The 27,893-nt window shown below is 40.7% G+C and overlaps 1 protein-coding gene across 3 annotated transcripts in view; it reads right to left on the reverse strand.

Moving 5' to 3' along the window:
• The window catches only part of CCDC148 (coiled-coil domain containing 148), a 147,846-nt gene that overhangs the window by 34,225 nt on the left and 85,728 nt on the right, over nt 1–27,893 (reverse strand). For all 3 annotated transcript variants that reach the window (XM_038751570.1, XM_038751572.1, XM_038751573.1), the window contains 2 exons: nt 27,454–27,660; nt 10,255–10,395 (listed from right to left, as the gene is read on the reverse strand). In XM_038751570.1, the coding sequence (XP_038607498.1) occupies nt 10,255–10,395; nt 27,454–27,660 (348 nt within the window). The remainder of the gene's footprint in view (nt 1–10,254; nt 10,396–27,453; nt 27,661–27,893) is intronic.

Raw genomic sequence — 27,893 nt, forward strand, 5'->3', positions numbered from 1 at the left:
ATTTAAGAAGCTCTTTCAGCAAATTCCACTGACTGCAAATTCTGGTGAGGGTTGAGGGGGCTAGTCTAGAATGGTCAATCAGAAACGCATTTTCTTTATCTTATTTCTAGAATTGCTGGGAAAGTTACCTTCCCTTTTTGCTTATTTAACTGTAAGGGGTTTAGTATGCAACTGAAACGATCCCAGCAATTTCACCTCATGAGATCTCAGAACGGTTGTGCCCGAGAGCTCATTACAAATTCCCTCTGCTTTCAAAACTGAGGCAAATTAGTTGTCTGCACCCATGCCTCTGCCACAGTAATCACTATGTAGTAGTTGCTCAAGAAATACCAATTATGTGTATGTATACATTTGCTCATTTCTCCAAACCCTACATTAACACCTCAAAATAATTACAATAATAACAGTAGTAGTAGTATTTGTTAAGCACTTACTATATGCCAAGCACAGCACAAAGCACTAGGGCAGATATAAGTTAATTAGGTTGGGTAACCTAATTGGGTAACAACAATCAATCTGCGCATCAGGCAGAAACGCCTCACCCTGGGCTTCAAGGCTGTCCATCACCTCGCCCCCTCCTACCTCACCTCCCTTCTCTCCTTCTACAGCTCACCCCGCACCGTCCGCTCCTCTGCAGCTAATCTCCTCACCGTTAGGCCTCGTTCTCGCCAGTCCCGCCATCGACCCCTGGCCCACGTCCTCCCCCGGGCCTGGAATGCCCTCCCTCTGCCCATCCGCCAAGCTAGCTCTCTTCCTCCCTTCAAGGCCCTACTGAGAGCTCACCTCCTCCAGGAGGCCTTCCCAGACTGAGCCCCTTCCTTCCTCTCCCCCTCGTCCCCCTCTCCATCCCCCCATCTTGTCTCCTTCCCTTCCCCACAGCACCTGTATATATGTATATATGTTTGCACATATTTATTACTCTATTTATCTTACTTATACATATCTATTCTATTTATTTTATTTTGTTAGTACGTTTGGTTTTGTTCTCTGTCTCCCCCTTCTAGACTGTGAGCCCACTGTTGGGTAGGGACTGTCTCTATATGTTGCCAACTTGTACTTCCCAAGCGCTTAGTACAGTGCTCTGCACAGTAAGCGCTCAATAAATACGATTGATTGATTGATTGATTGATAACCTGTGAACCCTTGCCCCAATAGCCCTCATGGTCTAAGTAGGAGGGAGAACAGAAATCAAATCCCCATTTTACAGATGAGGAAACTGAAAAGTTAAGTGACTTGCCCATGGTCACACAGCAGGCGGGTAATGGAATTGGGATTAGAACCCAGGTCCTGTGACTATCAGGCCTCTACATTTTACTCTGGGCCATGCGTATGCACACAAGCCACAGCACCCCATATCCAAATAGGCTCTAATTGCCAGATGCTCCCTAATTCCCTAACAACACATTCTAGACAAAACATATAGGCCCTGCTGAGAGCTCACCTCCTCCAGGAGGCCTTCCCAGACTGAGCCCCTTCCTTCCTCTCCCCCTCGTCCCCCTCTCCATCCCCCCCATCTTACCTCCTTCCCTTCCCCACACCACCTGTATATATGTATATATGTTTGTACATATTTATTACTCTATTTATTTATTTATTCTACTTGTACATATCTATTCTATTTATTTTATTTTGTTAGTATGTTTGGTTTGGTTCTCTGTCTCCCCCTTTTAGACTGTGAGCCCACTGTTGGGTAGGGACTGTCTCTATATGTTGCCAATTTGTACTTCCCAAGCGCTTAGTACAGTTCTCTGCACATAGTAAGCGCTCAATAAATACGATTGATTGATTGATTGATTGATATAGTGAAAACATGCAACCTGGCAGAACTGGGCATATACACATACACACAAATATGCTTGCCTAACATTAAAGTTTCTGGGCAACTTGATGTACTATCCCCTGAAAGAGCTCAGATAGATGCAACCCAATAGGCAGCACCATATAACCACACTCTCTCTTTGAAGATGGCACAGTAGTAATAGTAATAATAATTTCTGAATGTTACCCATTTGATTGGGCACTACCAGAAAGACTGGTGCTCTACCAACAGTCCCTCCCCTTCTGATTATAATGATTGTCCACTGCTTTATTACTGTATTTAGTATTTAGCGGCATTTCAGTCTGATTTGGATTCTTCAGCTTAACATCACATTTACTGACCTGGAAAGGGCTTAGTCTGCAACCTCATAATGTCAGCATCATCACATTCTTTCCAAAGATCCTAATCAAGGAGTGTCACCTTTCTTTTGACGGTTACAGGCCACCCTTGTCTGGCAGCTGCCGCTCTCAGACATGCTACATTATCAGAGCTTGTTCCTTTAAAATATTTATTCTTCCATAGAAGACATTAACACAGACATTGTCAGTATCAATAACGACCTGGCCTAGGTTGTTGTTCTCAAAGGAGTAAAGCCTTCAGGGAGGATGTTCTGGTGTCATCAACATTTTGTGAGTATTTTCCCCCGCTCTGTTGAATTGTTTGGCAGAAGAAGAAGTTGAAATTAGTGGCAAAATAAGGATTTTTGATTTTTCTGTGTTTTTCATCAACACTGCACTCCCTGTATCACATTACCTGCAGATAAGAGAATGCTGGCAATAATCCAAATGCTCACACTGGAAAGGTTAAACTTAGTAGCTAGCCATAAATTTGAGTTATAAAAACAAGAAAAAGTATTAAAGTTTTTATTAGATTTTTCTTGACACATTTACGTTGGAAAATAAAGCTTTACCTACTACATTAATTTTTTTTAATGGTATTTGTTAAGTACTTGCTATGTGCTAGGCACTGTACTAAGTACTGGGGTAAATGGGAGATAATTAGGTTACACACAGTCCCTATCCCAAATAGAGTTAATCCCCATTTTACACATGGTGGTACTGAGTCACAGAGATATCAAGTGCCTTGCCCAAGGTCACACAGCAGACAAGTGGCAGAGCTGGATTTAGAACCCAGGTCTTCTGAATACTAGGTCCAACCAATCAATCGTATTTATTGAGCGCTTACTGTGTGCAAAGCACTGTACTAATTGCTTGGTCCAGGCTCTTTCCACTAGACCATGCTATTTCTTCTTACCTCATTTATTAATTTGCCCCTTGGGATTAATATTAAAATCTTCATAAAACAAAGTATGTTTACATTAACTTTTTGAGACATTTGTATATCTTTCTGGATGACATGCAAATTTGTGATGCATTCTGTATTTTTATATCTATAATTCTATTTATTTACAGACAACAAAACAAAGCATGTGGACAGGTGTCAAGCCATCAGAATATGTTTGTACATATTTATTATTCTATTTTACTTGTACATATTTACTATTCTATTTATTTTATTTTGTTAATATGTTCTGTTTTGTTGTCTGTCTCCCCCTTCTAGACTGTGAGCCAGCTGTTGGGTAGGGACCGTCTCTATATGTTGCCAACTTGTACTTCCCAAGCACTTAGTACAGTGCTCTGCACACAGTAAGGGCTCAATAAATACAATTGAATGAATGAATGTCTGTCCTCCCCCCTCTAGACTGTTAACCTGATGTGGGCAGGGATTGTCTCTCATTATTGCTTAGTAATAAGCAAGCGCTTAGTACAGTGCTCTGCACACAGTAAGCGCTCAATAAATATGATTGAATGAATTACTGTTTAATTGTACTTTCCAACCTCTTAGTAGAGTGCTCTCTACACAGTAAGTGCTCAATAAATATGATTGGATGAATGAATAAATCACGTTTTTTTCCTTGGCTGCATGACCAATCCTACTTCATTTACCTAAAGTAAATGGGCTAAAATTGACTGAAACCAATGTAGAGTCTCTGTTCATAATAGACAATCACCTAGAGCGGGGAAGTAGACTTTCCTGACTGGAAAAGAGAGTCCGCTAACTTTGCCCTTTTACTATCTCCCTCATTTTTTCTGCTTTCTCTTCTGTTCTACTGTCAACATCATTTAGGCCCACCTTTTCCTCCAGAATTTTCTTTCACTGGGGTATATCATTTTCTCAACTTCCTTCAAACATACCATTTCTCCATCACTTTCAAATCTGACTTCTAAGGTTTCCCTCTCTCTCCAGCATAATATTTCTAGCAGCCTGATCTCGCTCCTGTTTTAATTAGACAATATGGTGAATATCATGTGTCCAAGCTCTCCTCCCAAGTTTTCTTTTGCGCCCAATCACCTCTTCTTTTTGGAAGAAACTATTGTTAAATGAGGGAGATTCTCATCTCACATGAGCTGCCAATAAACTCCATCCTTTTCCCCACTCAGATAACCTGTAGTAGTTGTAGCAGAATTTAATGTCCTGAACTAGTCGAAAAGATCCAGGATCCTTCCTGCTTTCTGCCTCTATCAGTATTGTGTAATTCTTCTTTGTTTTAAGAATCATTGCTCATTTCTGACCTTTTTGAAAGATTATTCTATGGCCTGCATAATGCTTAAGTAATTCCTTTCCACTTCTAAACATTTACAGTTTTTCCCTTTTAGGCATGTTTATGTTAACCAGGGTTCACAGTTCATGCAGTATGATATCTGGGCTGCCTGGACCTGCACTTGATGCCCTCATGGTCCATTAGTGTTAATGACGGCAGGCAAGCTTAAATCAAACTGGGAGATGTAAAACTCCCAAAGACTAATGAAGAGTTCTCAGCCAAAGAATGGACTTCATATAAAGTAGGTCAAGCAGTTTTTCAGGGCACTGACAAAGGGACAAGCCCCCTACAAACTGAAGCTTACTTACGGTTTTGTATTTTGGAATAGTCGCAGTAGTTTGTGCTATCATTACGATCACTTTCACACAGGGACAGTTAAAATATACAAAATTCAGGCATGATTAAACTCACTTCTGAACATTTCTCTTCTAGAAGTACTAGTAATGTTATTTTTTGGAAGCCTATTGTGTGTGGTGCACTGTATTGGAAGAGTATAACAAAAGTAAAAAGTGCATCCCCTGCCCACAAGGAGTTTATAATCTAAAGGGAAGTGAATGGTCTTCTGAAGTTGGCTAAAGGTGTAGTCAAAAGAAAAGTAGGGGAATGAAATCGTAAAACAGAGTAAGCTTAACCTGCCATTCTGCTTATCTTTCCTTTCCACATGCAAGATGTAAAACTTAGAATGACACTCTGAAACTTGGTTTGCAGAGTCCCACCTGAAGAACCTCGCTGGTAGTGAAACAATCTTAAAAACGAGGAATCTGAAATGGTGTATAAAAACACAAAAGCCGTCTCTCACTGTTTTCCCTGAGCCTCAGCTAATGACTAGTATCATTTCAAATTTGCTGGCTTCAAGCAAGGAAGCGCAATCAATAGTAATTATTGAGTACATATTTGTGTGCAGCAAACCATACTAAGTAGCAGTAGTAATAGAAGTAGTAGTGTTTATTATCTGCTGACTGAGTACCACAGCTGAGTTCCATGGAGAGAGTAGACTGATTCCCATCCTCAAGGATCTTACAAGCCATTCAGTGACAGAAAACTTCTTTTAACTCAAGCTCATTTTAAGAACTATCTGGAGGATATGTGACCTCTGACAAAATTTTAATTGCACACCTTTTCATTAGTATGGTAGAGAGACCCAGATTAGATTTTTAGTACAGGAGAATGGTATTTAAGGGTTCCCTTAAACCTAGGGTCTTCCTGTGGTTTCTGCCTTTAATTCCTGTCACCTGAAGGATATTAAGCAGAAATGAGAGGCCAAACCCATAGATAAAGTGGTAGGTTAACAGTGATGGTACTGAAAGGAAGCCTATACTTGTGAATTGTCTAGTCTAAAAGGCTTCCATGCTTGGACAAAGAAATAGACCTTGCATATTTTTCTAAATACTTTAATCCCAAGAATGAATCAGAGCCAGGAAGTTACACAACCTAAGGCTCATAACCAAGAAAGCTTTTTCTGTGGTTCTTTATTACCTAACTCTGCTGTGTTCTGAATGAGCTATAAGTCCTTTAAGGAAGAAAGAGATTGATGGGCATTTTTTGCAACACATCGTTTTCCCATATTAAGTGAGTTTTCTTGGTCCAATATTTTGAAGGCCTCCATCTTCGAATATGGAGTGAAAAGCAATGCCAGAGAAAGGAGAATATATATTGATTCAGGTCATCACATTGTTCAGGTTTTAAAGAAATTTAAAGATATAAGAGGTAAAACGGGAGGAAGCTTCATTTCTATTGTTGATTCCTTCCTATATTGCATGACTTTAGGGTGGGAATAGGATTCGTTCTACGTTTCCAGGGAGTAAGGGTAAGAGAGAATGGGGGAAACCAGGTAAGGAGAAGAGGGAAAGAGATGCTGGAAATAAAGAAATAAAACTGCATCGGCTATTCAGTTTGGCTCTGGGGAGGTATGACAGTACTCGACTTTTCCTTGCCTTTACTCTTCAAGGGGACCTTGATCATTTAAATCTATGTTCTCCTTGAAATTTATTTCTCTTCAGACACTCTTCACTTAGACATGCTTCCACTGTAATTAGCACTGTGAGAGTCTGGCTGAGTTGGCCCCCAAGATAAACAATCCTTAACATACCCAAACCCTTAGCTCTTGAATAGCTTCATATCAACTGCATAATACCCAGCTAAAATGAGGGGAAAACAAAGAGGAATGACATCAAAATTCATTTAATGCCATTCTCTTTATTCTAGAGGAGAAATGTAACAAAATGATAAATTTATCAATTTTCAATTGACAAAATTATTGCAAAAAATTGCTTGGGTTTAACTTTAAGATAAGAATAAACTTAAAAGTCCATTCACATAGAATATTGAAATGCTCTCTAATGTTATGGGTTGTTTCTATTCCTGGACCTCTGGGAACAGTTGTCAGGATGGATCTGGTGTTGGCTGATCCCACAAGGAACGGGCTGCTTTGTTTTCAGTTCAGGGCGGGGAGAAATAATAATTCCGGCGATCAGAAGATTTAATAGGGCAGTTTCCAGTGAAAAAGAGTAGTGTTTGGGTTGGCAAGTTCCTCCTGAGAAAGAATCACTCAACCTTCTGAGGGCCTACTCTGTGCTACTTTACTAAGAGCTTGTGATAGTTGAATAGGGTTGGAAGACATCATCCCTGCCTTCATGGAGTGTACAACCTAGGGGAAGTATCAATTCAGTGGCATGTCCTTTTTCAAAGGTGTATTGCTACCCAGTCCCTGGATTCAGCTTATCAAGAAAATACTGAATAGATTAATCAGCCTTGACATTTTCTGTTCTATGCTGCTCAGCTAGGTTAGAAAGAACAATGAATAGAGAAGCAGCATTGCCTAGTGGACAGAGGACAGGCCTGAGAGTCAGTGGACCTGAGTTCTAATCCCACCTCTGCCACTTGCCTGCTGTGTGACTCTGGGCAAGTCACTTAACTTCTCAGGGCCTCAGTTCCCTCATCTACAAAATGGGGATTCAATTCCTGTTCTCCCAACTAGTTAGACTTTGAGCCCCATGAGGGAACTGGTGATTTTGTCTCTAACCCAGTGGGTTAATACAGTACTGGGCTCATAATAAAAGCTTAATATTATTATTTTAATTAATGATATTTAGTCACTCCAGAAGTATATCAGGTGGGACTTCAGAGCTTTAAGGGAGAGAATTAGATGGAATTCAGGTAGAGTTCCCCTAGATCCCCCTGGACAAAATGTTTAGCAAGTTGGCTAAACTCAGGACTACAGAGAAATCTGAGGGGCAATAGGAAAAGTTTACAAAAATGGAAAATAAGGGCAGAACATGCAAGTGGAGTAAAGAAAATAGCACAATTATGTATTGTGAGCCCCCCCGTGGGACAACCTGATCACACTGCAGCCTCCCCAGCACTTAGAACAGTGCTTTGCACATAGTAAGCACTTAACAAATACCATCATTATTACTATTATGTAGGAACAAGATCAGAACAGCTTAAAGCGGAGAAGAAATGCAAGAGGACAAGACTTAAAAGGTTCATTCCCGCTCTATTAATCTACGATTTTATGATTCTGTGCATGCTCTTCTTCATACTCAGCAGTTCTTCCAAACCAGTAAAATTATACTGGCTGACATAAGAAAGGCCAAATATATTTAACATATTATATCTACAAATTTCTAATAGAAGGCAGAAAAAGTGGCATATAGTTGAAAAATGAGTGCCATTCCAGGGTTTCCCTCTACTATGCATAAAACCATAAACCTCTTTCAGAAATCATGTAGTCTAGCTCCTTGTCTTTAGAACAATGAATGAATTAAATATTCAGGACAGATGATGTCTATTCTTTTCTTTAAAATCTCCAGTAATGGAGATTTCACAAGTTCCTTTGCCTGTGGTGTTTTATAATAATAATAATAATAATAATAATAATAATAATAGCTATTATTATTATTATGGTATTTGTTAAACACTTACTGTGTGCTATGCACTGTTCTAAGCACTGGGGTAGGTACAAGGTAATCAGGTTGTCCCACATGGGGCTCACAGTCTAATCCCCATTTTACAGATGAGGTAACTGAGGCACAGAGAAGTTAAGCAGCCATCCCAAGGTGACACAGCAACAAGTGACGGAGCTGGGGTTAGAACCCATGTCCTCTGACTCCCAAGCCCACGCTCTTTCCACTAAGCCATGCTACACTCCTTCGCTCTTTTCATGCCCATCCATCCAGAAATTCTTTCTGATGGCCATCCAGAATCCCACCAGATTCCATTAATGTCCATTCCTTAGGGATGGAAAAAAAAGCAGTGTTGATTGGACAAGGTATTCAATAGAGTTAACTGGTCAGATAAACCAAGCTACAATCAAACTGTTCATAAGAGAAATTCTCCCTTAGTTCTGAATTAGACAGAATCACTGGATACTGAAATTAGTAACCAAATGGCTATCCAAAAGAAAAACTAGGAAGTAGCCTGTCCAGAATGAGTTCAGAATTAAATCCAAGATCAACAACAACCAACTGATCTGAAATTAACAGCAAACTACCACAAAAACCAGAGGATTCAGCTATGACGAAACAACTTTCTTAAAATTTTCTGAATAATTTTATTCATCTCGTGGAATTGAAAGTGTTCTTTTAGACACTGGATATAAAACAGAGTTACTACAGCACACACAAATTAAACATTTAACATTTTTAAAGCTCCTCTTTTCCCCAAAATTTAATAGATTAAATGAAAAGGAAATGTAGAAGAAGAGGACAATTTTCAAACATGATGGTGTTCCTTTCCTTTCTCTCTCTCTCTCTCTCTCCACTCTTCATTCCCCTCAATAGGCAGAACACTGGTAAATTTTTCTTATTTTTCTACTGGATGTTTTTTGACATCATGGAAGACAAAACTTCTTTACTTATAAAAATTGTATGGTGAGATGGTGTTTCAAGCAGACCCATGATTGATACACAGACCCTCAGGGCAAAACTATGTGCCACTCAGCCTTGGGCAAACTTACATGGTCCCCATGGGGGAAAAAAACAACTTTGAAAGCATTATTTGCTAATACATCTTCTATCTTGACCACATTTTACCCTGATCCTTGAAATGTATTAACAACCTGAAGTTAAAGTGCATTTTGATGATTCCTCTCCACTGCAGTTTACAGTGACATCAGAGGGGGATAAGATTAGCAAATGGAAAGAAGTGATACAGCCTAAAACAAAAGGCTCCCTTTGAGACAAATGTCTCCCTGTAATAAAAACTGGAGATGGGGAAAGGAGGGAAAGAAAAGCACGTAAAATATACAATATATAAAAGGAATGTTCCATAGATGGTGCTGGATTCTTCACAGATTCCCTAAGAGGTGTTATTAAACCTTAAATCAAAGGACTCACATTTTCCAGGTCAATAGTCAAATTTATGCTGGGAGGAAGGATTGATGCATGATAATAAACTGTTATTACTATGCAAGCTACAGCAGCCCCACCAGATTAAACCTTTTTTGAGAAGTCTTGGTGCTGCTGCCAGTGCAGAGTACTATAATGCAGATACCATGTGTTTTGATGTTCAGTTACTGCACTGCAGTAACCTGGGTTGCAGTACAAGGAAGAGCCAGTCTTTAACACACTGTTACTTAGCACAAGCTTGAACAATGACAACAAGTACCATAATTCCTGTCTACAGAGTTTTTCTTCCGATACCCAGGAACCGTATGCTTGAAAAACAAAGCAATACCACCGTGCAAGCCCAAGCAGCTTTGGAGTTCAATGAACACTGGCAAAGCTCTCCTTACCACTTGCTAATCTTTCTAATACCAAGAACTTTTCATAAGACTCCAAATTACTGAGGTCAGTTACGACACATACCTGCATATTAATAATGATTTTCATACCTTTTGTTTTTTCTCGGTTCTGTGAAGCATTTCCTTTTCTTTGCGTAACTTCTCTTCCTTGTCTTCCTTCTCCTTTCTTCTGATCACAAGTGCAAATTCCAGTCTGGCAGCTTCTTCTTGGTGAGCTCGCCACTGAAGAACCTGATACACAAATGTTGGCCATGTGTTTAAAAAGGGTCAGGTCTCTACACCCTTCACCTAGGAACCCATTTCATTGTGTAAGCTCGTTATGGGCAAAGACTGTGCCTGCTAATTCTGTTAATAATAATGATGGCATTTACTAAGTGCTTACTATGTGCAAAGCACTATTCTAAGCGCTGGGGAGGTTACAAGGTGATCAGGTTGTCCCACGGGGGGGCTCACAGTCTTCATCCCCATTTTACAGATGAGGTAACTGAGGCCCAGAGAAGTTAAGTGACTTGCCCAAAGCCACACAGCTGACAAGTGGCAGAAGCAGGATTTGAACCCACGACCTCTGACTCCAAAGCCCGGGCTCTTTCCACTGAGCCACGCTGCTTCTCCTGTTGTATTGTAGTCTCTCCAACACTTACTAACAAAGCTCTGCACACAGTAAGTGCTCAATAAATACCACTGATTGCTTGATGCAGGACCAGATTAAGGCTCAGGATGAGCCCTGATGTATACAGCCTGATACAGAGAGTATAATAGAAGTCCTTGGGGAAATTCTGAGGATTCCCAATGCTTGATCATTTACAAAATCAGTTGTCCTAAAGAAAAATGATTGGAATTCAAAGGTTAAAACAGTTACATCTCCTTATGCCTGGCTTACACCCAGCAAGCTTCAACTGTGATATCTTTACAATTAAAAGTAAATCAGAGCCGCTCATAGCGTAAGCAATGATACAATTAGGCTTTCATCAGCTCCACCAGGAAGCACAATGGAAAAGGGAACTCTTGAGTAGCTGGAAGTGCTGTTTTACAGGTGTTTATCGGATGATAACCACAAAGAAAGCTGAGAGGTTTGGCTTTGTCAGCACAGAAAGAACAAGAAGCCGAATTCAGCATTTTAGAGCATCACAGAACAAACTGGTAGGTGGGCAAAAGAATCGATATTAGCGCAATGGTCTAGAGCCGAGAGGCTTCTAAGTAAACTGGAAGCAAAAAGGAAAATCAGCTTGAAAGGCATTTTCATTGAAAAACATACAAAATGCACTGTCTTGGACCCTTTTAGGAATGATAATAACTCAAATGAGGAGGGATCATTATCTCAATAGTAGCCAGGAGCATCAAGGAGAAGATTATTAAAATATTCAAAATGATATCCATTTCAAAGGCCTATTTGTAAATACTTGATGAAAATCACTATAGAGATCTGGGAGATTTAACCTCAGGTCTTTGGAAACACACAATTTATAAATAACCTTTTGCAAGTAGTAGTGAATGTCATGGAAAGATATCAAGAAGAAATGTGTTAGTGAGTCAGATAGCGTCTGTGCTCCTCAAGTAATGTAGAACAGGATTCTGCTCAAAATTTATGAAAGCATATACTTATTTATAATAGTACACTTATGAAATGAGAAATACTAGACTGTGAGCCCGTTGCTGGGTAGGGACCATCTCTATATGTTGCCGATTTGTACTTCCTAAGTGCTTAGTACAGTGCTCTGCACACAGTAAGTGCTCAGTAAATATGATTGAATGAAGTACTAACAAAACAAACTCTAAGCGTCTTATTCCCATCACAGTCTATCAGGTGCCAGTAAATCTTAGAGATTCATATTCTTTAAGAATTCAAAGAAACTGGGGGATATTTGGTTGCTGAGTTTACTGAAAAATAAGGTCAGTATTTTTCAATTTTAGGATTGTAGCAGAAACCTCAATGAGTAACAGTATATAAGTGATGATGATAATGATAATAATATTTGTTAAGTGCGTACTATGTGTCAAGCACTGGTTTAAGAGCTGGGGAAGAAACAAGATAATCAGGTCAGAGAAAAATTTCAATGGGATTAGATTAACTCCAGAAAAATATAGTTTGCAAAGTTACAGCTACTTCGTTCGTAAGTAATCAATCTCCAGGACCAGGAGAAATTCAATGTTAAAAGGTTAAGTGGGAGATGAAAGATTAGAAATTTTAGTCTGGCTGCTCTCAAAGGAAGCAGAAATTCACAGAAGCTAGGCTTCTGAACTTTGCCTTTCAGGAGCCAAAAAACATCAATTTTCAATTAACAGGGGAAAAAATTGTTTGTCTGAACACGGGGGAAATGAGGTCCTGACAGATAGAATGAATTGAGTGCAAGGAAAATAGTAAGACTGGAGAAAGGAAAGAACAGATGTTGCTCAAGTCTCAGTGACTCTGTTCTTCAGGGCTTCTATAACTTTATCTGAACTTCCTATATAGGAATGTGTTATCTCAGGAGGCGATCAAATTTCTTTCTCTGGAGAGATTAAGAGAATATGTTGGAAAAATATCTCCCTGAGATAGCTAAGAGCAGGTGCTGTCTTGCCTGGAAACAAAGAGCAAAAAACTAGATTATCTAGTCCCCTCTATGTTTTTCAAATTTTTCTCTTTTCATTTTCATTTTCATTTTCTGCCTCATTCAGAAGTCACAGCCAAAGAGGGAAGAGAGGTGGAGGTTGAGCTACAAAATACAGGGCCACAATCTAAAATCATGCCCTCGTTATATTGAGAGAAAATAAAGGAACGTTCACAAGGTCTGATTAAGGAATTGTTGCATTGGCAACAGAAAATATCTGGTGCCTACCCTGCTCCAATCCTCTCAGGATCTCACCCGGAGAGTTTTCAGTACTCTACCAGTTTCAGAAACGCAGAAGGACCTAGGCTCTATTCCTGGCTTTGCTACTTGTCTGCTGTGTGACCTTGGGCAAGTTACTTAACTTCTCTGTGCCTCAGTTCCCTCATCTGTAAAATGGAGATTAAGACTGTGAGCCCCATGAGGGCAGGGACTGTGTCCAATCTGATTATCTTGCATGTATTATGCTCTTAATACCATTATTGTTATTATTATACTTTCTCAAGTACCTAGTACAGGGATCAGCACACAAGCTCACAATAAATACCTCTGATTGATTGCTTTACAGACTGTGATATATTACTATATGTGATATGTGATATATGTGAATGTGATATATTACTATATATTACTACTATTCTTAAAACTGCATCTTGATTTAATCATCAGAATTTGTAGAATTTTTCAGCAGCTGAGAAATAACCATTTCAGGATAGCCTCAAAAACCTCCCAAAACACCTCTTAGATGACAGCCAGTACTGAGGAAAGCCAAGGGAATTTGACAAGTACTAGGACTCGAAAACTTTTTCACAGGCAGTTTTCCTAGTCCCTCTATGCTAATCAGCATATGAACAGATCTGAGACTCTTCTGGAAGTTATGAATAAATACAGATAAAGATTTCTGGCATCTAAGAGAAGAGATGAGATATGTGGCTGCCTAGACCCGAGGAAGAGAAATGCCTTCATCACCATCATCATTAATGGCATTCATTCATTCATTCATTCACATTTATTTAGCGCTTACTGTGTGCAGAGCACTGTATTATGCACTTAGGAAGTACAAGTCGGCAACATATAGAGACAGTCCCTACCCAACAACGGGCTCACAGTCTAGAAGGGGGAGACAGATAACAAAACAAAACATTTAGACAGGTGTCAAAATCGTCAGAACAAATAGAATTAAAGCTATATGCACATCATTAACAAAATAAATAGAATAGTAAATATGTACAAGTAAAATAAATAGAGTAATAAATCTGTACAAATATATATATATACAAGTGCTTTGGGGAGGGGAAGGAGGTGGGGGGATGGGGAGGAGGAGAGGAAAAAGGGGGCTCAGTCTGGGAAGGCCTCCTGGAGGAGGTGAGCTCTCAGTAGGGCTTTGAAGGTCCAAAGAGAGCTAGCTCGGTGGATGTGTGGAGGGAAGGCATTCCAGACTAGGGGAAGGTCATGGGCTAGGAGTCGATGGAGGGACAGGCGAGAACGAGGTACAGCGAGGAGGTTAGCAGCAGAGGAGTGGAGGGTGCGGGCTGGGCTGTAGAAGGAGAGAAGGAAGGTGAGGAAGGAGGGGGCAAGGTGATGGAAAGCCTTGAAGCTGAGAGTGAGAAGTAAGCATTTATTGAATGCTTACTTCATGCAGAGCATTGTACTAAGCACTTGGGAGAAGTCAATAAAACAGAGCTGGCAGACACATTCCCTGCCCATAAAAAATTTCCAGCCTATATGAGGAGATAGTATAAATATAAATAGTTTATAATATATTATTTAAAAGTATGTATATTAGTGCTATGGGATTGAGGGTGGGGCAAATATCAAATGCCCAAAGATCACAGATCCTTCTACCTTTCTACCCCTCTCAGATTCTTCTGTTACAGAAAATATATTCTCCAGTTGTCAGTAACCCATGTAGACCCTATCAGAAGAACTTCCAAAAGATATAGTAAAGACACTGCTGAAGAATATAGCCGTGGGTGCAAAGTGAGAAAACATGCATTCACTGTTAGCGCTTGTTCTCCTCCTCCTCTCTCCCTCTGGTACCTCACAGGCCCTTCAGTGGTCCACAGCTGGGCCCTTCTGAGCACAGTGGGGCCAAACAGCCTCACAGGCTCCTTAAGTATTACTATGGCAACTTTTGATATTTCCACAGCCACGGCGTCACTGGGAAAACTCGTAAATAACCCACACAAAAAGAAAAAGCATTCTTGCCCACAAGAGACTGCTGTTACTGCTGCTGGGTAAGCCATAAATGGCCAAATAGCAAAAGATAACAAGCACATTTGCACACAGATCATGGTCTAAATTTCAAAAAGATCAAAAAGATTGAATGAGAAACCTGCTGCACAGTGGATCAATAGAAAATGTGACTGTCAGAAGAAAAGAACAGGGAAAAATGGTGAAACATACCTCTAACAGGTCTTTTGTTCTTATCTATGTCATCATGCCATAGACAATCTCCTAAATTTAACCATTTTATCTGAAGAAGCAGTGTGGTCTAGTGGAAAGAGTATGCTTCTGGAAGTCGGATAAACTAAATTCTAATCCCAGTTTCGCTTACGTATTTGCTGTGTGGCCTCAGGCAAGTCATTTAACTTCTCTGTGCCTCAGATACCTCTCTGTAAAATGGGGTTTAAGACTGTGAACCCCACCTGGATCATGGACTGTCCAACCTTATTAGCTTGCATCTACTCAACCACTTAGTACAGTGTCTTGTACATAATAAGCGCTTGACAAATACCATTTAAAAAAAGAGCTTCATACTGCTTATAAATAACATCTGGAGGCATTCATTTTACATTGTGCATAATAAATAGGGCTCAGAGAAATAATTTCAGAATTTCAAGACTATTTACTGGCAGAGCCATGAGTTTAATCCTGAGGACAATTCTCTGTGCTCTAGGACTGACATTTCCATTTTGACCCATGCAAATCTAAAATAACCTGCTAGTCCATTTCATCTTGGTTTCCTATGTGAACATGGGAGTGAAATCGCATTTTTCACCTTGACAGGGAAATGGATAAAATCACTGCAAGGTCAGCAGCTACCATTTCTGAAAATCTGAGAAGGAACAAGTCTGAAAATTGCAAGATTTTATATAATGCCTACATTTTAACCTGGGAAAAGGAAGTCCCCTGGAAACTACAGAACTATGAGATTAATTTCTACTTCTGGAAAATATGCTGTACAGAAATCATTATAAACTGTATTAGTGAACAAGTGGGAGAAAAAAACCAAGATCCTGGCAATAACTAATATAATTTCATGAAGGACAGATTCCGCCTGGCTAATCTAATTTCTTCTACAATAGGGTGACAGTACTGGTAGATCAAGTAGAAGCGATATATTAAAGCTATCATGATTTCTGGCAAGGTTGGTGATTCTGGCCCACAGAACACTCTCATCAATAAGCAGAGACAATACGATCAAGATCATAAGTGAGAGGACAATTCACTGGAGACTTTTTCTCAGTGGATCAGTTTCCATCTCAGATGTAAAAAAAAAACCCCAAAACAATGCTACATCAAGGAACGTAGAGACCAGCACAACCTGCAAATCATTGGCCAAACCCAGACCTGACTTAGCCTGAACAGGTCCCAGGGTAGACATCTCACTCTGGTCCAGATCCAAGACCTGCTAGGAGTCTGGATATTGCTTCTGGGGAAGCTGCTGGGCGTATACTATGGTTTCATTCATTCATTCAATCATATTTATTGAGTGCTTACTGTGTGCAGAGCACTCTACTAAGCGCTTGGGAAGTACAAGTTGGCAATACATAGAGATGGTCCCTACCCAACAGTGGGCTCGAAGTCTAGAAGGGACTGTGGTTTCATATGTATGCATGGGTTTCCGGGGCTGCCGGGAGTTGAGGTCTTAGCAGAAACTTCAAATACACAAAGGAAGTTGGAAATCAGCAGGGAGCCACAAAAAACTAGGGCTAAGAAGGTAAGACATATGAGGAAAGTTCACCCTGGAGAAATGGAGGTCAGGGAACTCAAGCCCCTCCAGGGACTGAACCAAAGGAAAGAGAACAAATGTCTTCCCTCCCCACAGAGTACAGAACGTGAGGACATGGGCATAAATGGTAGCATGAGCCAACTTAGGAGTCTAAGGAAGACTCTTCTGAGGAAAAATTTATGGAACACCGTAGACAAGTAACTGGGGAAAGCTATGGACTCTCCTTCTCAGGAGGTCTTCAAAAACCGAATAGATTTTGATCTGTTGTGATGGTTTCAGTGCAGCACTGCCTAAGAGAAGACAGAGAATTAAGGATCCCTTCTAGACCAACAATTCTGTGCTCAGAATCCTTTATCAATACTAATCTTATATCTGTTAGCATCTTTCCAGCATTGTTAAGGAGATAATGATGGAAGGGCAAGACCAAACCTTCCCAAATTGTGAAGGAGCTAATGATGGAATGGCAAAACCTAGCTTTCTGACTTTAAGGGGCCAATGACTGGAGGACCAGACTTGGCTGCAGTTAAGTCACTATCCCAAAACCATTAGGACCACTCGTCATTCGCCGTCATCATCTTACTAGTTTTCTTGAAAATTGTGAGAGACCCAAAGGACTCAAATGATTTCTCATTCCAGGAGGAAGTGGAGATTTACCTATGGATTTTGGCAATGATCCCCAGAGCTAAGACTTTTCTACAAAGCATTCAAAACTCCAGAATTTGCTTCAATATTGATTTCCACAAAGCCTGTTTTTTTTAATTTGGAGGACCCTGGTAAAACGTATTTTTTAACAAGATATTTGTCAGAATTATGTGAGTACAGTAGATCATAGATGGGCAGTGTAGGCAGTCTCTGTTATCAATTAAATAACCTGGGGCTTTATTGGTCTAGGCAGCATGTTCTGCAAAGAAATATTAGTAAACTGGGGTGAAAAATCCTATTATTCTGAGCACAGCTGAACTTAGTAACCTCTCCCTTCAAATTAAAACGAAGCAGCAAGATTTCTCTCTAACATTCTAGTTTAATGGACAGATGCTCAAAAGAACTTCTAACAGGCCAGGGCCCGGTAGAACACTTTTTATGTGCATGGGAATACTTTGGAGTCATGAAATGCTGGGTAGTGCTGAGGAAGAACATTAAGAAAAGTGATTGTAGAAGGTGATAAAAGTGATTAGGGTTTATGGATTTCCTAATTTACGTGACTCTTACAGGAGGTCTTTGACAAGAATATTTCTTCTAAACTCAGTCCATTCTGGATACAGGATGGATAATTTAAAGAACTTGGCAGTAGTTTTAATCCCTTTACACAGGAAGGTCATTACCTCTTACCTACAGAGGGGGCCAAAAAGTGAAGTCAAACAGAGATCACAAGAAGATTAACTTGGAAAACTCATAAAAGAGAGTGGTTTTCATTACGAGCAGTGCAGCCCCCTTCACTTGCAATGTGATTCAGCAATAAATATTTCAAACTAAGTGTAGTGCAAGCTGATCTATGACTTTTGCCTGGATGCATTCCCCTAGACCAAGAAGAAAAGTCAGTTACATCCCAGAAAGGGAACAGGCACAAGCAAACTAGGAGAAAAGGAAATGGAGAGCAAAATACAAAATTAAGCAGCCATTCCGTCAATGCACAAGGGCTTCACCCAGACTATCCCCATTAATGCTAATGGAAGTTACACATACAAATTCCCTGGGCATCCACTGGAGAACAAATCCGATAATCTTGAACTTCTTCTTAAAATAAACCAGGATAGAGGCAGAGCACTTGACTAACATTCCAATATTCTTAGAAATCTATTGCTTTTCCACATCATTTTGATTAAAGTGGCCAAAATAAATGACTGGCTATGCTTCAGCTGAGTATTGTTTGTAAATCGATGTGTTTTTCCTGCTCAAGATTTAGCTGTTGTCATTTATTGAGGGTAACTACTTCCAGGGAGAGTTTGAAAATAACTTGTTTGGATATTTCTCTGCCTTTCTAACCTCTTCTAATTGTTAATTCCATGCATGCTACTCTGAGGAACTGCCATGACCCTGAACATAAAAGACCACACTATTCAACCAAACAGAAAGAATATGTCCTAATCCTACCTAAACAGATAGAAAATGAAAAGTACTATGGTGTGAGGACTAATCACCCCCAGCTCTGAGATTTAAAGTGGAACAATGACAAACATCAATTCTAAGTTCCCTGCTTGAAAAGGATTGTCCTTGCTATAAAAGACACTAGAAATAATGAACAAGAAATTGACTGAGTTGCTAAAGAAAACCAATGTACACAATGAGCCTAGGTTTGTGGTTTTTATGGCAACGTTGTCTTATCTAGGAACAGCTGGGTGAGTTGTGACATATCAATTGTATTTATTGAGCACTTACTGTGTGCAGAGCATTGGACTAAGCACTTGGGAGAATAACAGAGTTAACAGGCACTGTTACTTGCCCACAATGAGTTTACAGTCTAAAGGACATATCAGAGTTTCAAAAAGGTGACCCAGCTGTGGTCTAAAAGAAAATGGTAAAGAAGAGGCGGTGCTGAAAGAGAGCTGGAACAGGATGGAACTCTGCTCTGATGATGATGAATGCTAATAGGCCTTTGTTAAGTGCTTACTATGTGCCAAGCACTGGACTAGACACTGGGGTAGATGTAAGATAATCGGATCAGATGCAGTCCATGTCCCAAAGGGGGCTCACGGTCTGTGTGAAAGAATATAATAATAATAATAGTAATAATAATAATGACATTTATTAAGCACTTACTATGTGCAAAGCACTGTTCTAAGTGCTGGGGAGGTTACAAGGTGATCCCCCTCGTCCCCTTCTCCATCTCCCCCATATTACCTCCTTCCCTTCCCCACAGCACCTGTATATATGTATATATGTTTGTACATATTTATTACTCTATTTATTTATTTATTTATTCATTTATTTTACTTGTACATATCTATTTATTTTATTTTGTTAGGATGTTTGGTTTTGTTCTCTGTCTCTCCCTTTTAGACTGTGAGCGCACTGTTGGGTAGGGACTGTCTCTATATGTTGCCAATTTGTACTTCCCAAGCGCTTAGTACAGTGCTCTGCACACAGTAAGCGCTCAATAAATACAATTGATGATGATGACGATGATGATCAGGTTGTCCCAAGGGGATCTCACAGTCAATCCCCATTTTACAGATGACGTAACTGAGGCCCAGAGAAGTTAAGTGATTTGCCCAAAGTCACCCAGCAGACAATTGGCGGAGCCAGGATTTGAACCTATGACCACTGACTCCAAAGCCCGTGCTCTTTCCACTGAGCCATGCTGCTTCTCTAGGAAATATGAAATATGAAAATTGTATTGCAGTGGTGGCAGGGAGAGGTGCTCCTTGGCCCGGGAAGGGCTGTGGCACTGGGCCCCACCCCCAGGCCCTGTTTCCTGTCATCCGCAAGCGCTTAGTACAGTGCTAAGCGCTTAGTACAGTGCTAAGCCCTTAGTACAGTGCTCTGCACACAGTAAGCGCTCAATAAATACGATTGATTGATTGATCTGCAACTGGAGCCAGAAATAGGCTCCAGGCAGAGGCAGAAAATGGAGAGCTGGAGCTCCCAGACTTGCCTGTGATGTAGCGATATGCTCAGATTAACGTGTGTGACGTCATGGATGTGCCAGTTAGAATTTTTTTAGGTTCAGCACTGAGAAGAGAGTTCCTAACTTTGTGCAGAGATATAATTGCAATGAAACATTTACACCGGAGAGTCAGCTGGGAATGACGACAACTAAACAGGTTTCCAAGGCAGCCAAGAGCCAGGTTCTTGAATACAAACGGTGTTGCCTTGTTCTTCTTATTGGTACGAATCCTATATCCCGACAGTGTGCTTCGGATTAAGGCACCAGAAAAATGTGTGGGCGGGAGGTGGTTTGCTTTTACACATCTGCAGGGAACTAAGCTGAAAATCTGAAAATTAACCTTTACTCGGTGCGCTGTCACGGAGGATCACCGGCTCCATTACTGGACGATACTTATTCACAAGTCATATTTGACATGATGGGCTGAGACAACCAAAAATTAATCAGCAAATCACCTCACGTGGGAACACAAGCCTCAAACGAGCTTCTCCTACACTACCCATCCTCTTCCCATTTCCTCCCCCACCTCCCTTTTTTCCTAATTGCCTGACAGCAAATATCATACCTAACCAAGAGTGAAATAAGCAACAGGTTAATGCCTCAGTGTCCATTAAGTAGTCTTCTGCTGCTGGAGTGGTGATGTCTATCTCCATTGGCAGACACTATGGCTTTAATGATTTCATTAAGAACCCTGCCATCCCCTCAATTATACAGCAGTTTTTCGATGCCATAGGCTCTGATCTTTATGCCTCACTCTGACCTCACTCTGATCCCTATCCCCAGGTTGTGAAATACTGCTGTAGATTGAAAAAATATGCCAACGTAGCCTTGCTCTAAAGACTACGTTTCAGAGTGTACTTTTTTCAGCTTAGGTGCTGGGACAAATAGATGTTAGGCTTCAATGAGTCTGGAAACGGAGCCAAATATGTGAGTGAGCCCGAGGGCAGCTCATCGCTTTCATTTAAGTTTTATAGGCTCTGCTAGATGTCTGCTGGTGAAACAGTTTACATCAGAAATGAAAGGACTAGCTCAGATTGGATTTTAGCCTCATACTTGTAAGAAGAAAGAGCCAAAGTACAACAGCTATTATTTGTTGTGTTCAAAGATAATATTAGAGTCAAGTTATTGCATTTGAAGTTTTCCAATATTGCCCTCTATTCCTGAAATTCACCCACACATTTCATTATCATTATCTTCAGGGTCATCACCGGCGTTGCCAAGAGACACAAAGCTAGCAAGCTACTTGCTGAGTAGGAGTTTTACCGGTACCCCTATGGGTCACTGGGATACTAGTTAACATTAACCCTGAAGATCAAATTTAGCTTACTCATCTGCGTGGCTCAGTGGAAAGAGCAGGGGCTTTGGACTCAGAGATCATGGGTTCAAATCCCAGTCCCGCCACTTAATAATAATAATAATGGCATTTATTAAGCACTTACTATGTGCAAAGCACTGTTCTAAGTGCTGAGGAGGTTACAGTGTGATCAGGTTGTCCCACGGGGGCTCACAGTTTTAATCCCCATTTTACAGATGAAGTAACTGAGGCACAGAGAAATTAAGTGACTTGCCCAAAGTCACACAGCTGACAATTGGTGGAGCCGGGATTTGAACCCACGACCTCTGACTCCAAAGCCCGTGCTCTTTCCACTGAGCCACGCTGCTTCTGCTGTGTGACTTTGGGCAAGTCACCTCACTGGGCCTCAGTTCTCTCATCTGTAAAAGGGGATGAAGACTGTGAGCCCCATGTGGGACAACCTGATCACCTTGTAACCTCCCCAGCACTTAGAACAGTGCTTTGCACATAGTAAGCACTTAATAAGTGTCATCATTATAATAATAATAATAATTATTATTATCTTACAGGACCTTATTCCATCTAGACAATACAGGACCTACTACAGTTCGTGGTAGAGAATGGGTGTGCAGCCATAGAACAATTTTGCTCTCCCCCAATTTCAAAGAGGTGGAGCATATTCATGGGCAAGAGACAGGGCTCTGGGAAGGAATGGTAGAAGGTGGGAATCTACTCTCATTCCATCCTGCAGTGCTTAATCTGTGCTGAGGCTTTAGGCCCTGGGATATGGATGCAGATCTCCAGGCCCTGGGTAGGAAACTGCCATCTTGGTGGGACACTCCGACACATTTTCTAGCCCCAGCGGGGCTGCTGACCCGCTGGGATGCCACTGGCAGAGGTGGGCAGAAGTGCAGTTTCCACTCCTCAATCCTCCTCTAACCCTGTTTTCAAGCCTCCCGAGGCAGACGGAGACATTTCAGTCACTGGGAGGGATGCCAGTTGGCCAGTTTTCAGTGGCCTGGCACCCCTTCCAATTCAAAGTAAGCACCACTCCCTGTCCCCTTTTATCTAGTCACTTACTTCTCAACTCCTAATAATGAGTTAGTATACAAAGAAGATTAACATTAGCCTTATAGACAGCCTTGAAAAAGGCAGTCCCCACTAATATTACCAGCCCCCATGTTTTCCCTTCAGCCCTCTCCAACTTTTCCATTGCCCTAGCAACACTGTGCCTGGCAGAGGTTAACAATGGTCGTCTGAAGAACAATGCCAACGTCCACAGTCTGGTTCCTCTTAGACCAGACTGATGCCTTTTTGGTCCTAGGTTAATTAGGCTGGCTGGCTGCCCCAGTCAGAACAGGTTTCACTGCACCCTTAAGGAAGTGGTCGGCTTGGTCCTTGGGCAAGAAACAGCTTTTGTGGCTGGCACCTTTTTATATACCTTCATTTTGGAAAAGTAATGAGAAAAAGTTCAAAGCAGTTTGGAGCTCCGTGGAATCTCTTTGCTTCTTAAATCCCTGTCAATCCATATTGAAGATTGAAGATCACTTTTGAAGCACCTCAGATAACAGCTGGAAGTCAGAATTGTGGCTGATTTTATTTTTGCAAGTATTTGTTAAAGGTTCTTGATGGGAAGGATTAAATAAAAAAAAAATCTCCAAGGAAATTGTTATTGCTTTGGAAAAAACTCAGGTAATAAGTATGTTGTAAAAAACATTGGTTTGTTTTCCATTTTTTTTAAATAAGCTAAAATAACGGCACTCTGAGACAGAGGGAAGGTTCCTCCGAGATCCCATCCAACTAAAATCCCAAGAAAATGATTTTCCAGATATTTCTTGCATTTTTTTTAGAAAAGAGAACAAATGTTTATGAGGGTACAACTTTTAGCCTCTGAGACCTGGATCATCTTTAAGAGGTTATTATTATTGATTTGGCTAATAAAAACCTTTACTCACAAACCACCGGCATAGAGACAATCCTTCCAGTAGCAAATTAGGTACGTAAAAAGGGAGTCTAGATTTTCTCTCTGCTTTGGCCTCAGATCAGGAACAGGGTAGTGTTTGTTAGTGAGTTTGAATTTTGAATTATCATTATGTCTCTGAGCAGGAGACTTTATGACTGGGCATATAGTATCAAGTTTGGTGAGGTAGGCTCTTCCCAAAGAGAAACAAAATAATATTGGTATGGGATCAAACAGGAACTCGTGATTCTAGGGTCACCACTGTAACAGGCTGCCCTTAGGCACAACTTCTCTTGGGAAGAGTGTCAGTTCCTTTCCATTCAAACACATAATTTACACAGGATTGAAAACAAAATCCTACTTAGAGATACTGTCTGCGACAAGCTATTACCATATATGGGAAGTTCAGTAACTGTGCTTTAAGCCTTAGTAATTGGAATTTAGTAATAAGAGAATAGTGCAGCAAATAGGCATACATAAATACAACCGTCTTTGGTGTTGAAAGATAATGCTATGGACAGCAAAATTTATTCAGTGGCTGAGAAGACCGATGCAGACTGAAAATCCCTTTCACACTATGTAAAAAGACCGTCCTTTGTTGTAATCTAGCATCGCTATTTGGAGTGCCCAGTATTGTCAATCTTGCTTTCATGATTTTCCTGAAGGCTCTGCTCTAAAAATGCCACCCGGCCTTGATTGCCAAAAACCATGCTGATCTATCTGCTGCTTGGGTCTACTAGCAGTCCATAGCTAGGGTAGTTTGTTTGAGGTTGTACTTTAAAGTGTTTCTTTTGCCCTTCTTCCCTTTCTAAAGACACTGGCAGGCAGATATGCCTTTTACTCTGTAAGGAGAAGAAAAAGGCACCAGGCCCAATGCAAACAATTTTTAACATGCCTCTTATGGCCCTTTCATGTTCTGAAATTTGATTCTCCTTATTATAGTTGCCCCAGGCATCAACAGATCATTTTCTCTCTTTTTTGTGTTCAACTCATCCCTCCCCCAGCCCGTCTCACACACAAAAAAGTACTTCCAGTAAAGCATTCATAACCCAGCAAAACATTTTTGAAATGTGAGACAATGCTAGCCAGAGGAGATTGGCAGCCAATACATCGGGAAGGGGATTTCAAACAATCATATTTATTGAACACTTACTAGTACTATTATTTTCAGAGCACTGTACTACGTGCTTGGGAGAGTACAATATAACAGTGTTAGTAGACACATTCCCTACCCACAATGAGCTTACAGTCTAGAGGGAGAGACAGACATTAACTAAAATAAATAAATTACTAATATAGACATTAGGCCTATGGTAATGAAGGACGGATGAATAAATAGTGCAAATCCAAGTGCAAGGGAAACGCAGAAGGGAGTGGGAAAGCGAAAACGAGAGTCAGGGAAGGCCTTTTGGAGGCTTGGAAGGTGGGGAGAGTGATCATCTGTAGGTTATGGACAGGGATCGGCAGAGAGATAGACGAGATTGAGGTATAGTGAGTAGGTTGGTATTAGAGAAGCAACATGTGCAGGCCAGGTTGTAGTAAAAAATCAGGCAGGTAAGGTAGGAGGAGCAAGGCCATTGAGTGCTTTAAAGCCAACGATAATGCATTCCTGTTGGATGCAGGGGTGGGTGGGAAACCATTGGAGATTCTTGAGGAGTGGGAAACATGGACTGAATGTCTTTTTGAAAAATGATCCAGGCAGCAGAGTGAAGCTTGGGCTGGAGTAAGGGAGAGACAGGAGGCAGGGAGGTCAGCAAAGAGGCCAAGGCAGTAATCAAGGCAGGATAGGATAATGCCTGAATTACCTATTATTTATTTATATTAATGTCTGTCTACCCCTCTAGACTGTAAGCTCATTGTGAGCAGGGAACCTGTCTATCAACTCTGTTATACTGTACTCTCCCAAACACTGAATACAGAGCTCTTCACGCAATAAGCACTCAATGATTGACGTGGTAGCAGTTTGGATGGAGTAGAAAGAGCCGATTTTAGGGATGTTGTGAAGGTTGAACTGGCAGGATTTGGTGACAGACTGAATACGTGGGTTGAATGAGAGAGATGAGTCAAGGATAATGCCAAGGTTACGAGCTTGTGGGACAGGGAGGACAGTGGTGCTATCTACTATGACAGGAAAGTCAAGGGAAGGACAGGACTTGGGAGACCAGAAAAATACAAAAGGAATTTATTGGCTTATATACACTCAATCAGTTGACAAGTTACTGAATACCATGGAGTGTAGGGCATTGAATGAGACACCGAGATATGGTACTTGGTTTATAACTTAAGTACTGATTTTACCATTAATTTCTCACTGATTTCATAAATCATCCCTCTCATCAGTTCTATCCAAAGTTATGGAGAAATGCTTGAAGCATCAAAATATATTTCCTTCAACATAACTTTAAAATGCAGTATCCACATGAGCCCAACGGTGACACTCTATGGACTTCACTGGACCATCCAGATATTGCCCCATCTCCCTCCTCACATCCTGGTCCAAACTCTTAGACCAGATCGTGGACACCTGCTGCTTCCACTTCCCATCCTCCATCTCTCTTCTTGACCCTCTACAATATGGTTTCCAACCCCTTCACTCTGCTGAAACCACTCTCTCCAAGGTCACCAATAATCTCCTTCTTGCCAAATCTAATGGACTTTACATTTGTCCTTATCCTCCTTAACCTCTTTGCTGCCTTTGTTACTGTTGACCACTCTCCTCTTCCTGGAGACACTAACTAACCTTAGTTTTTCTGACACACTTCTCTTACCTCTATAGCAGATACTTCACAGTCTCTTTTACTGGCTCTTCCTCTCCCTCCCATTCCATAATTGTTCTGTTCTGGGTTCACTTCTCTTTTCAACCTACTCTCACTCTCTAGGGAAGTTCATCTGCTCCCATGTCTTCCACTATCACCTCTATAAAGACAATTTCCAAATTTATCTCACTAGCCCTGACTGCTCTTCTTCTCTGCAATCTCACATTTCCTACTGACTCTGGGATATCTCTACAAGGACATTCCACTGGTATCACAAGCTTAAAGTACCCCAAACTGAATTCCTCATCTTCTATTTTCATACCTCACTTTACCATCACAGTTCTGTGGATTAATCAATCATTGTTATTTTTTGAGTACTTATTGTGTGCAGAGCACTGAACTACGCTCTTGGAAGAATACAGTACAATAGTGTTGGTAAGCACGATCCTTGCCCACGAAGAGTTTACAATCTAGAGGTCAGTCTAGCGAAGGAGACAGACATTAAATAAATTATAGATGGAGAAAAGGATATTTAAGGACATGTACGTAAAGTGTTGTAGGGCTGAGGGTGAGGTGACTTTTAGTATCAAGGTCCAAGTGCACAGGCAAAGGGGAAGGTGTGTAGGGGAAATAAGGGCCGAATCAGGGAAGGCTTGTTATTTGAGTAGGGTGTTGAAGGTGGGGAGAGTAGTGTTTTTAAGTTTTTAAGTGTTGAAGTGTTTTTAAGTGACAAATAATGGAAAGGAAGAGGAGCAAACAGAGAGGGTGTGGACAAGGAGGAAAGAAGTGAAAATAAAAAAATAGGTGGTATGAAAACACTTGCTACCAGTTATTAATGATATCATTCCTTGATTGATTAATTATCAATAATATCAACTGCAAGCAGAATACTGGATGTGATGAACGAACCACTGGTCTGACAGTATGATACTGTTCATACAGGCACCTGACTGATTTCCAGTTCACACAACATCTCTAGCTGTAATCTGGTTCAGGATAGAATTGGCTAGGAGAAATGAGTCTTGAGGTTGTTTTAAAACCAATGGACAGAGGGGTGGCTAGTCAAATGTGCCAGCTGGAGTTGTAATATCTGGCTAAGAACAACCTCTTGCGTTGCTTTCATCAACTAGCTTACCTTGGCTTTGAGATCAGCACACATTTCCTGCTTCTTTCTTCGGTCCTCAGCCAAAGTATTCTCCATTTCATAAGCAGTGCAGGCTTCAGCAATGGTCACTACTGCCTTCTGTATAAAGGCTCTTCTATCCTTAGCCCAATTTAACATCAAAACCCTTTGCTGATCTCTGGTAAAAAGATATTGGCCCCAGTACTTTTCATGAGTAACCTGAAAAGAAAGTTCACAAGTACCAACAATTTGCAATTTTATAACAATTATCTTAGTATTTACTACATTAAATAATTTAAATATTCACATCAGGTCTATTCTATCAAAGCAGAGTGGAGAATGAAAGCAAAAACTCCAATTATTCGGGCAAAAACAATACTAATCTCAATTATTTTAAGGAAAAGTGTGCGTTAGGGGAGGCGGGAGAATTTGTCTGAATTATCCAGGTCGAT

This window comes from Tachyglossus aculeatus, chromosome 9 (genome assembly GCF_015852505.1).
Source record: "Tachyglossus aculeatus isolate mTacAcu1 chromosome 9, mTacAcu1.pri, whole genome shotgun sequence".
Lineage (NCBI taxonomy): Eukaryota > Metazoa > Chordata > Mammalia > Monotremata > Tachyglossidae > Tachyglossus > Tachyglossus aculeatus.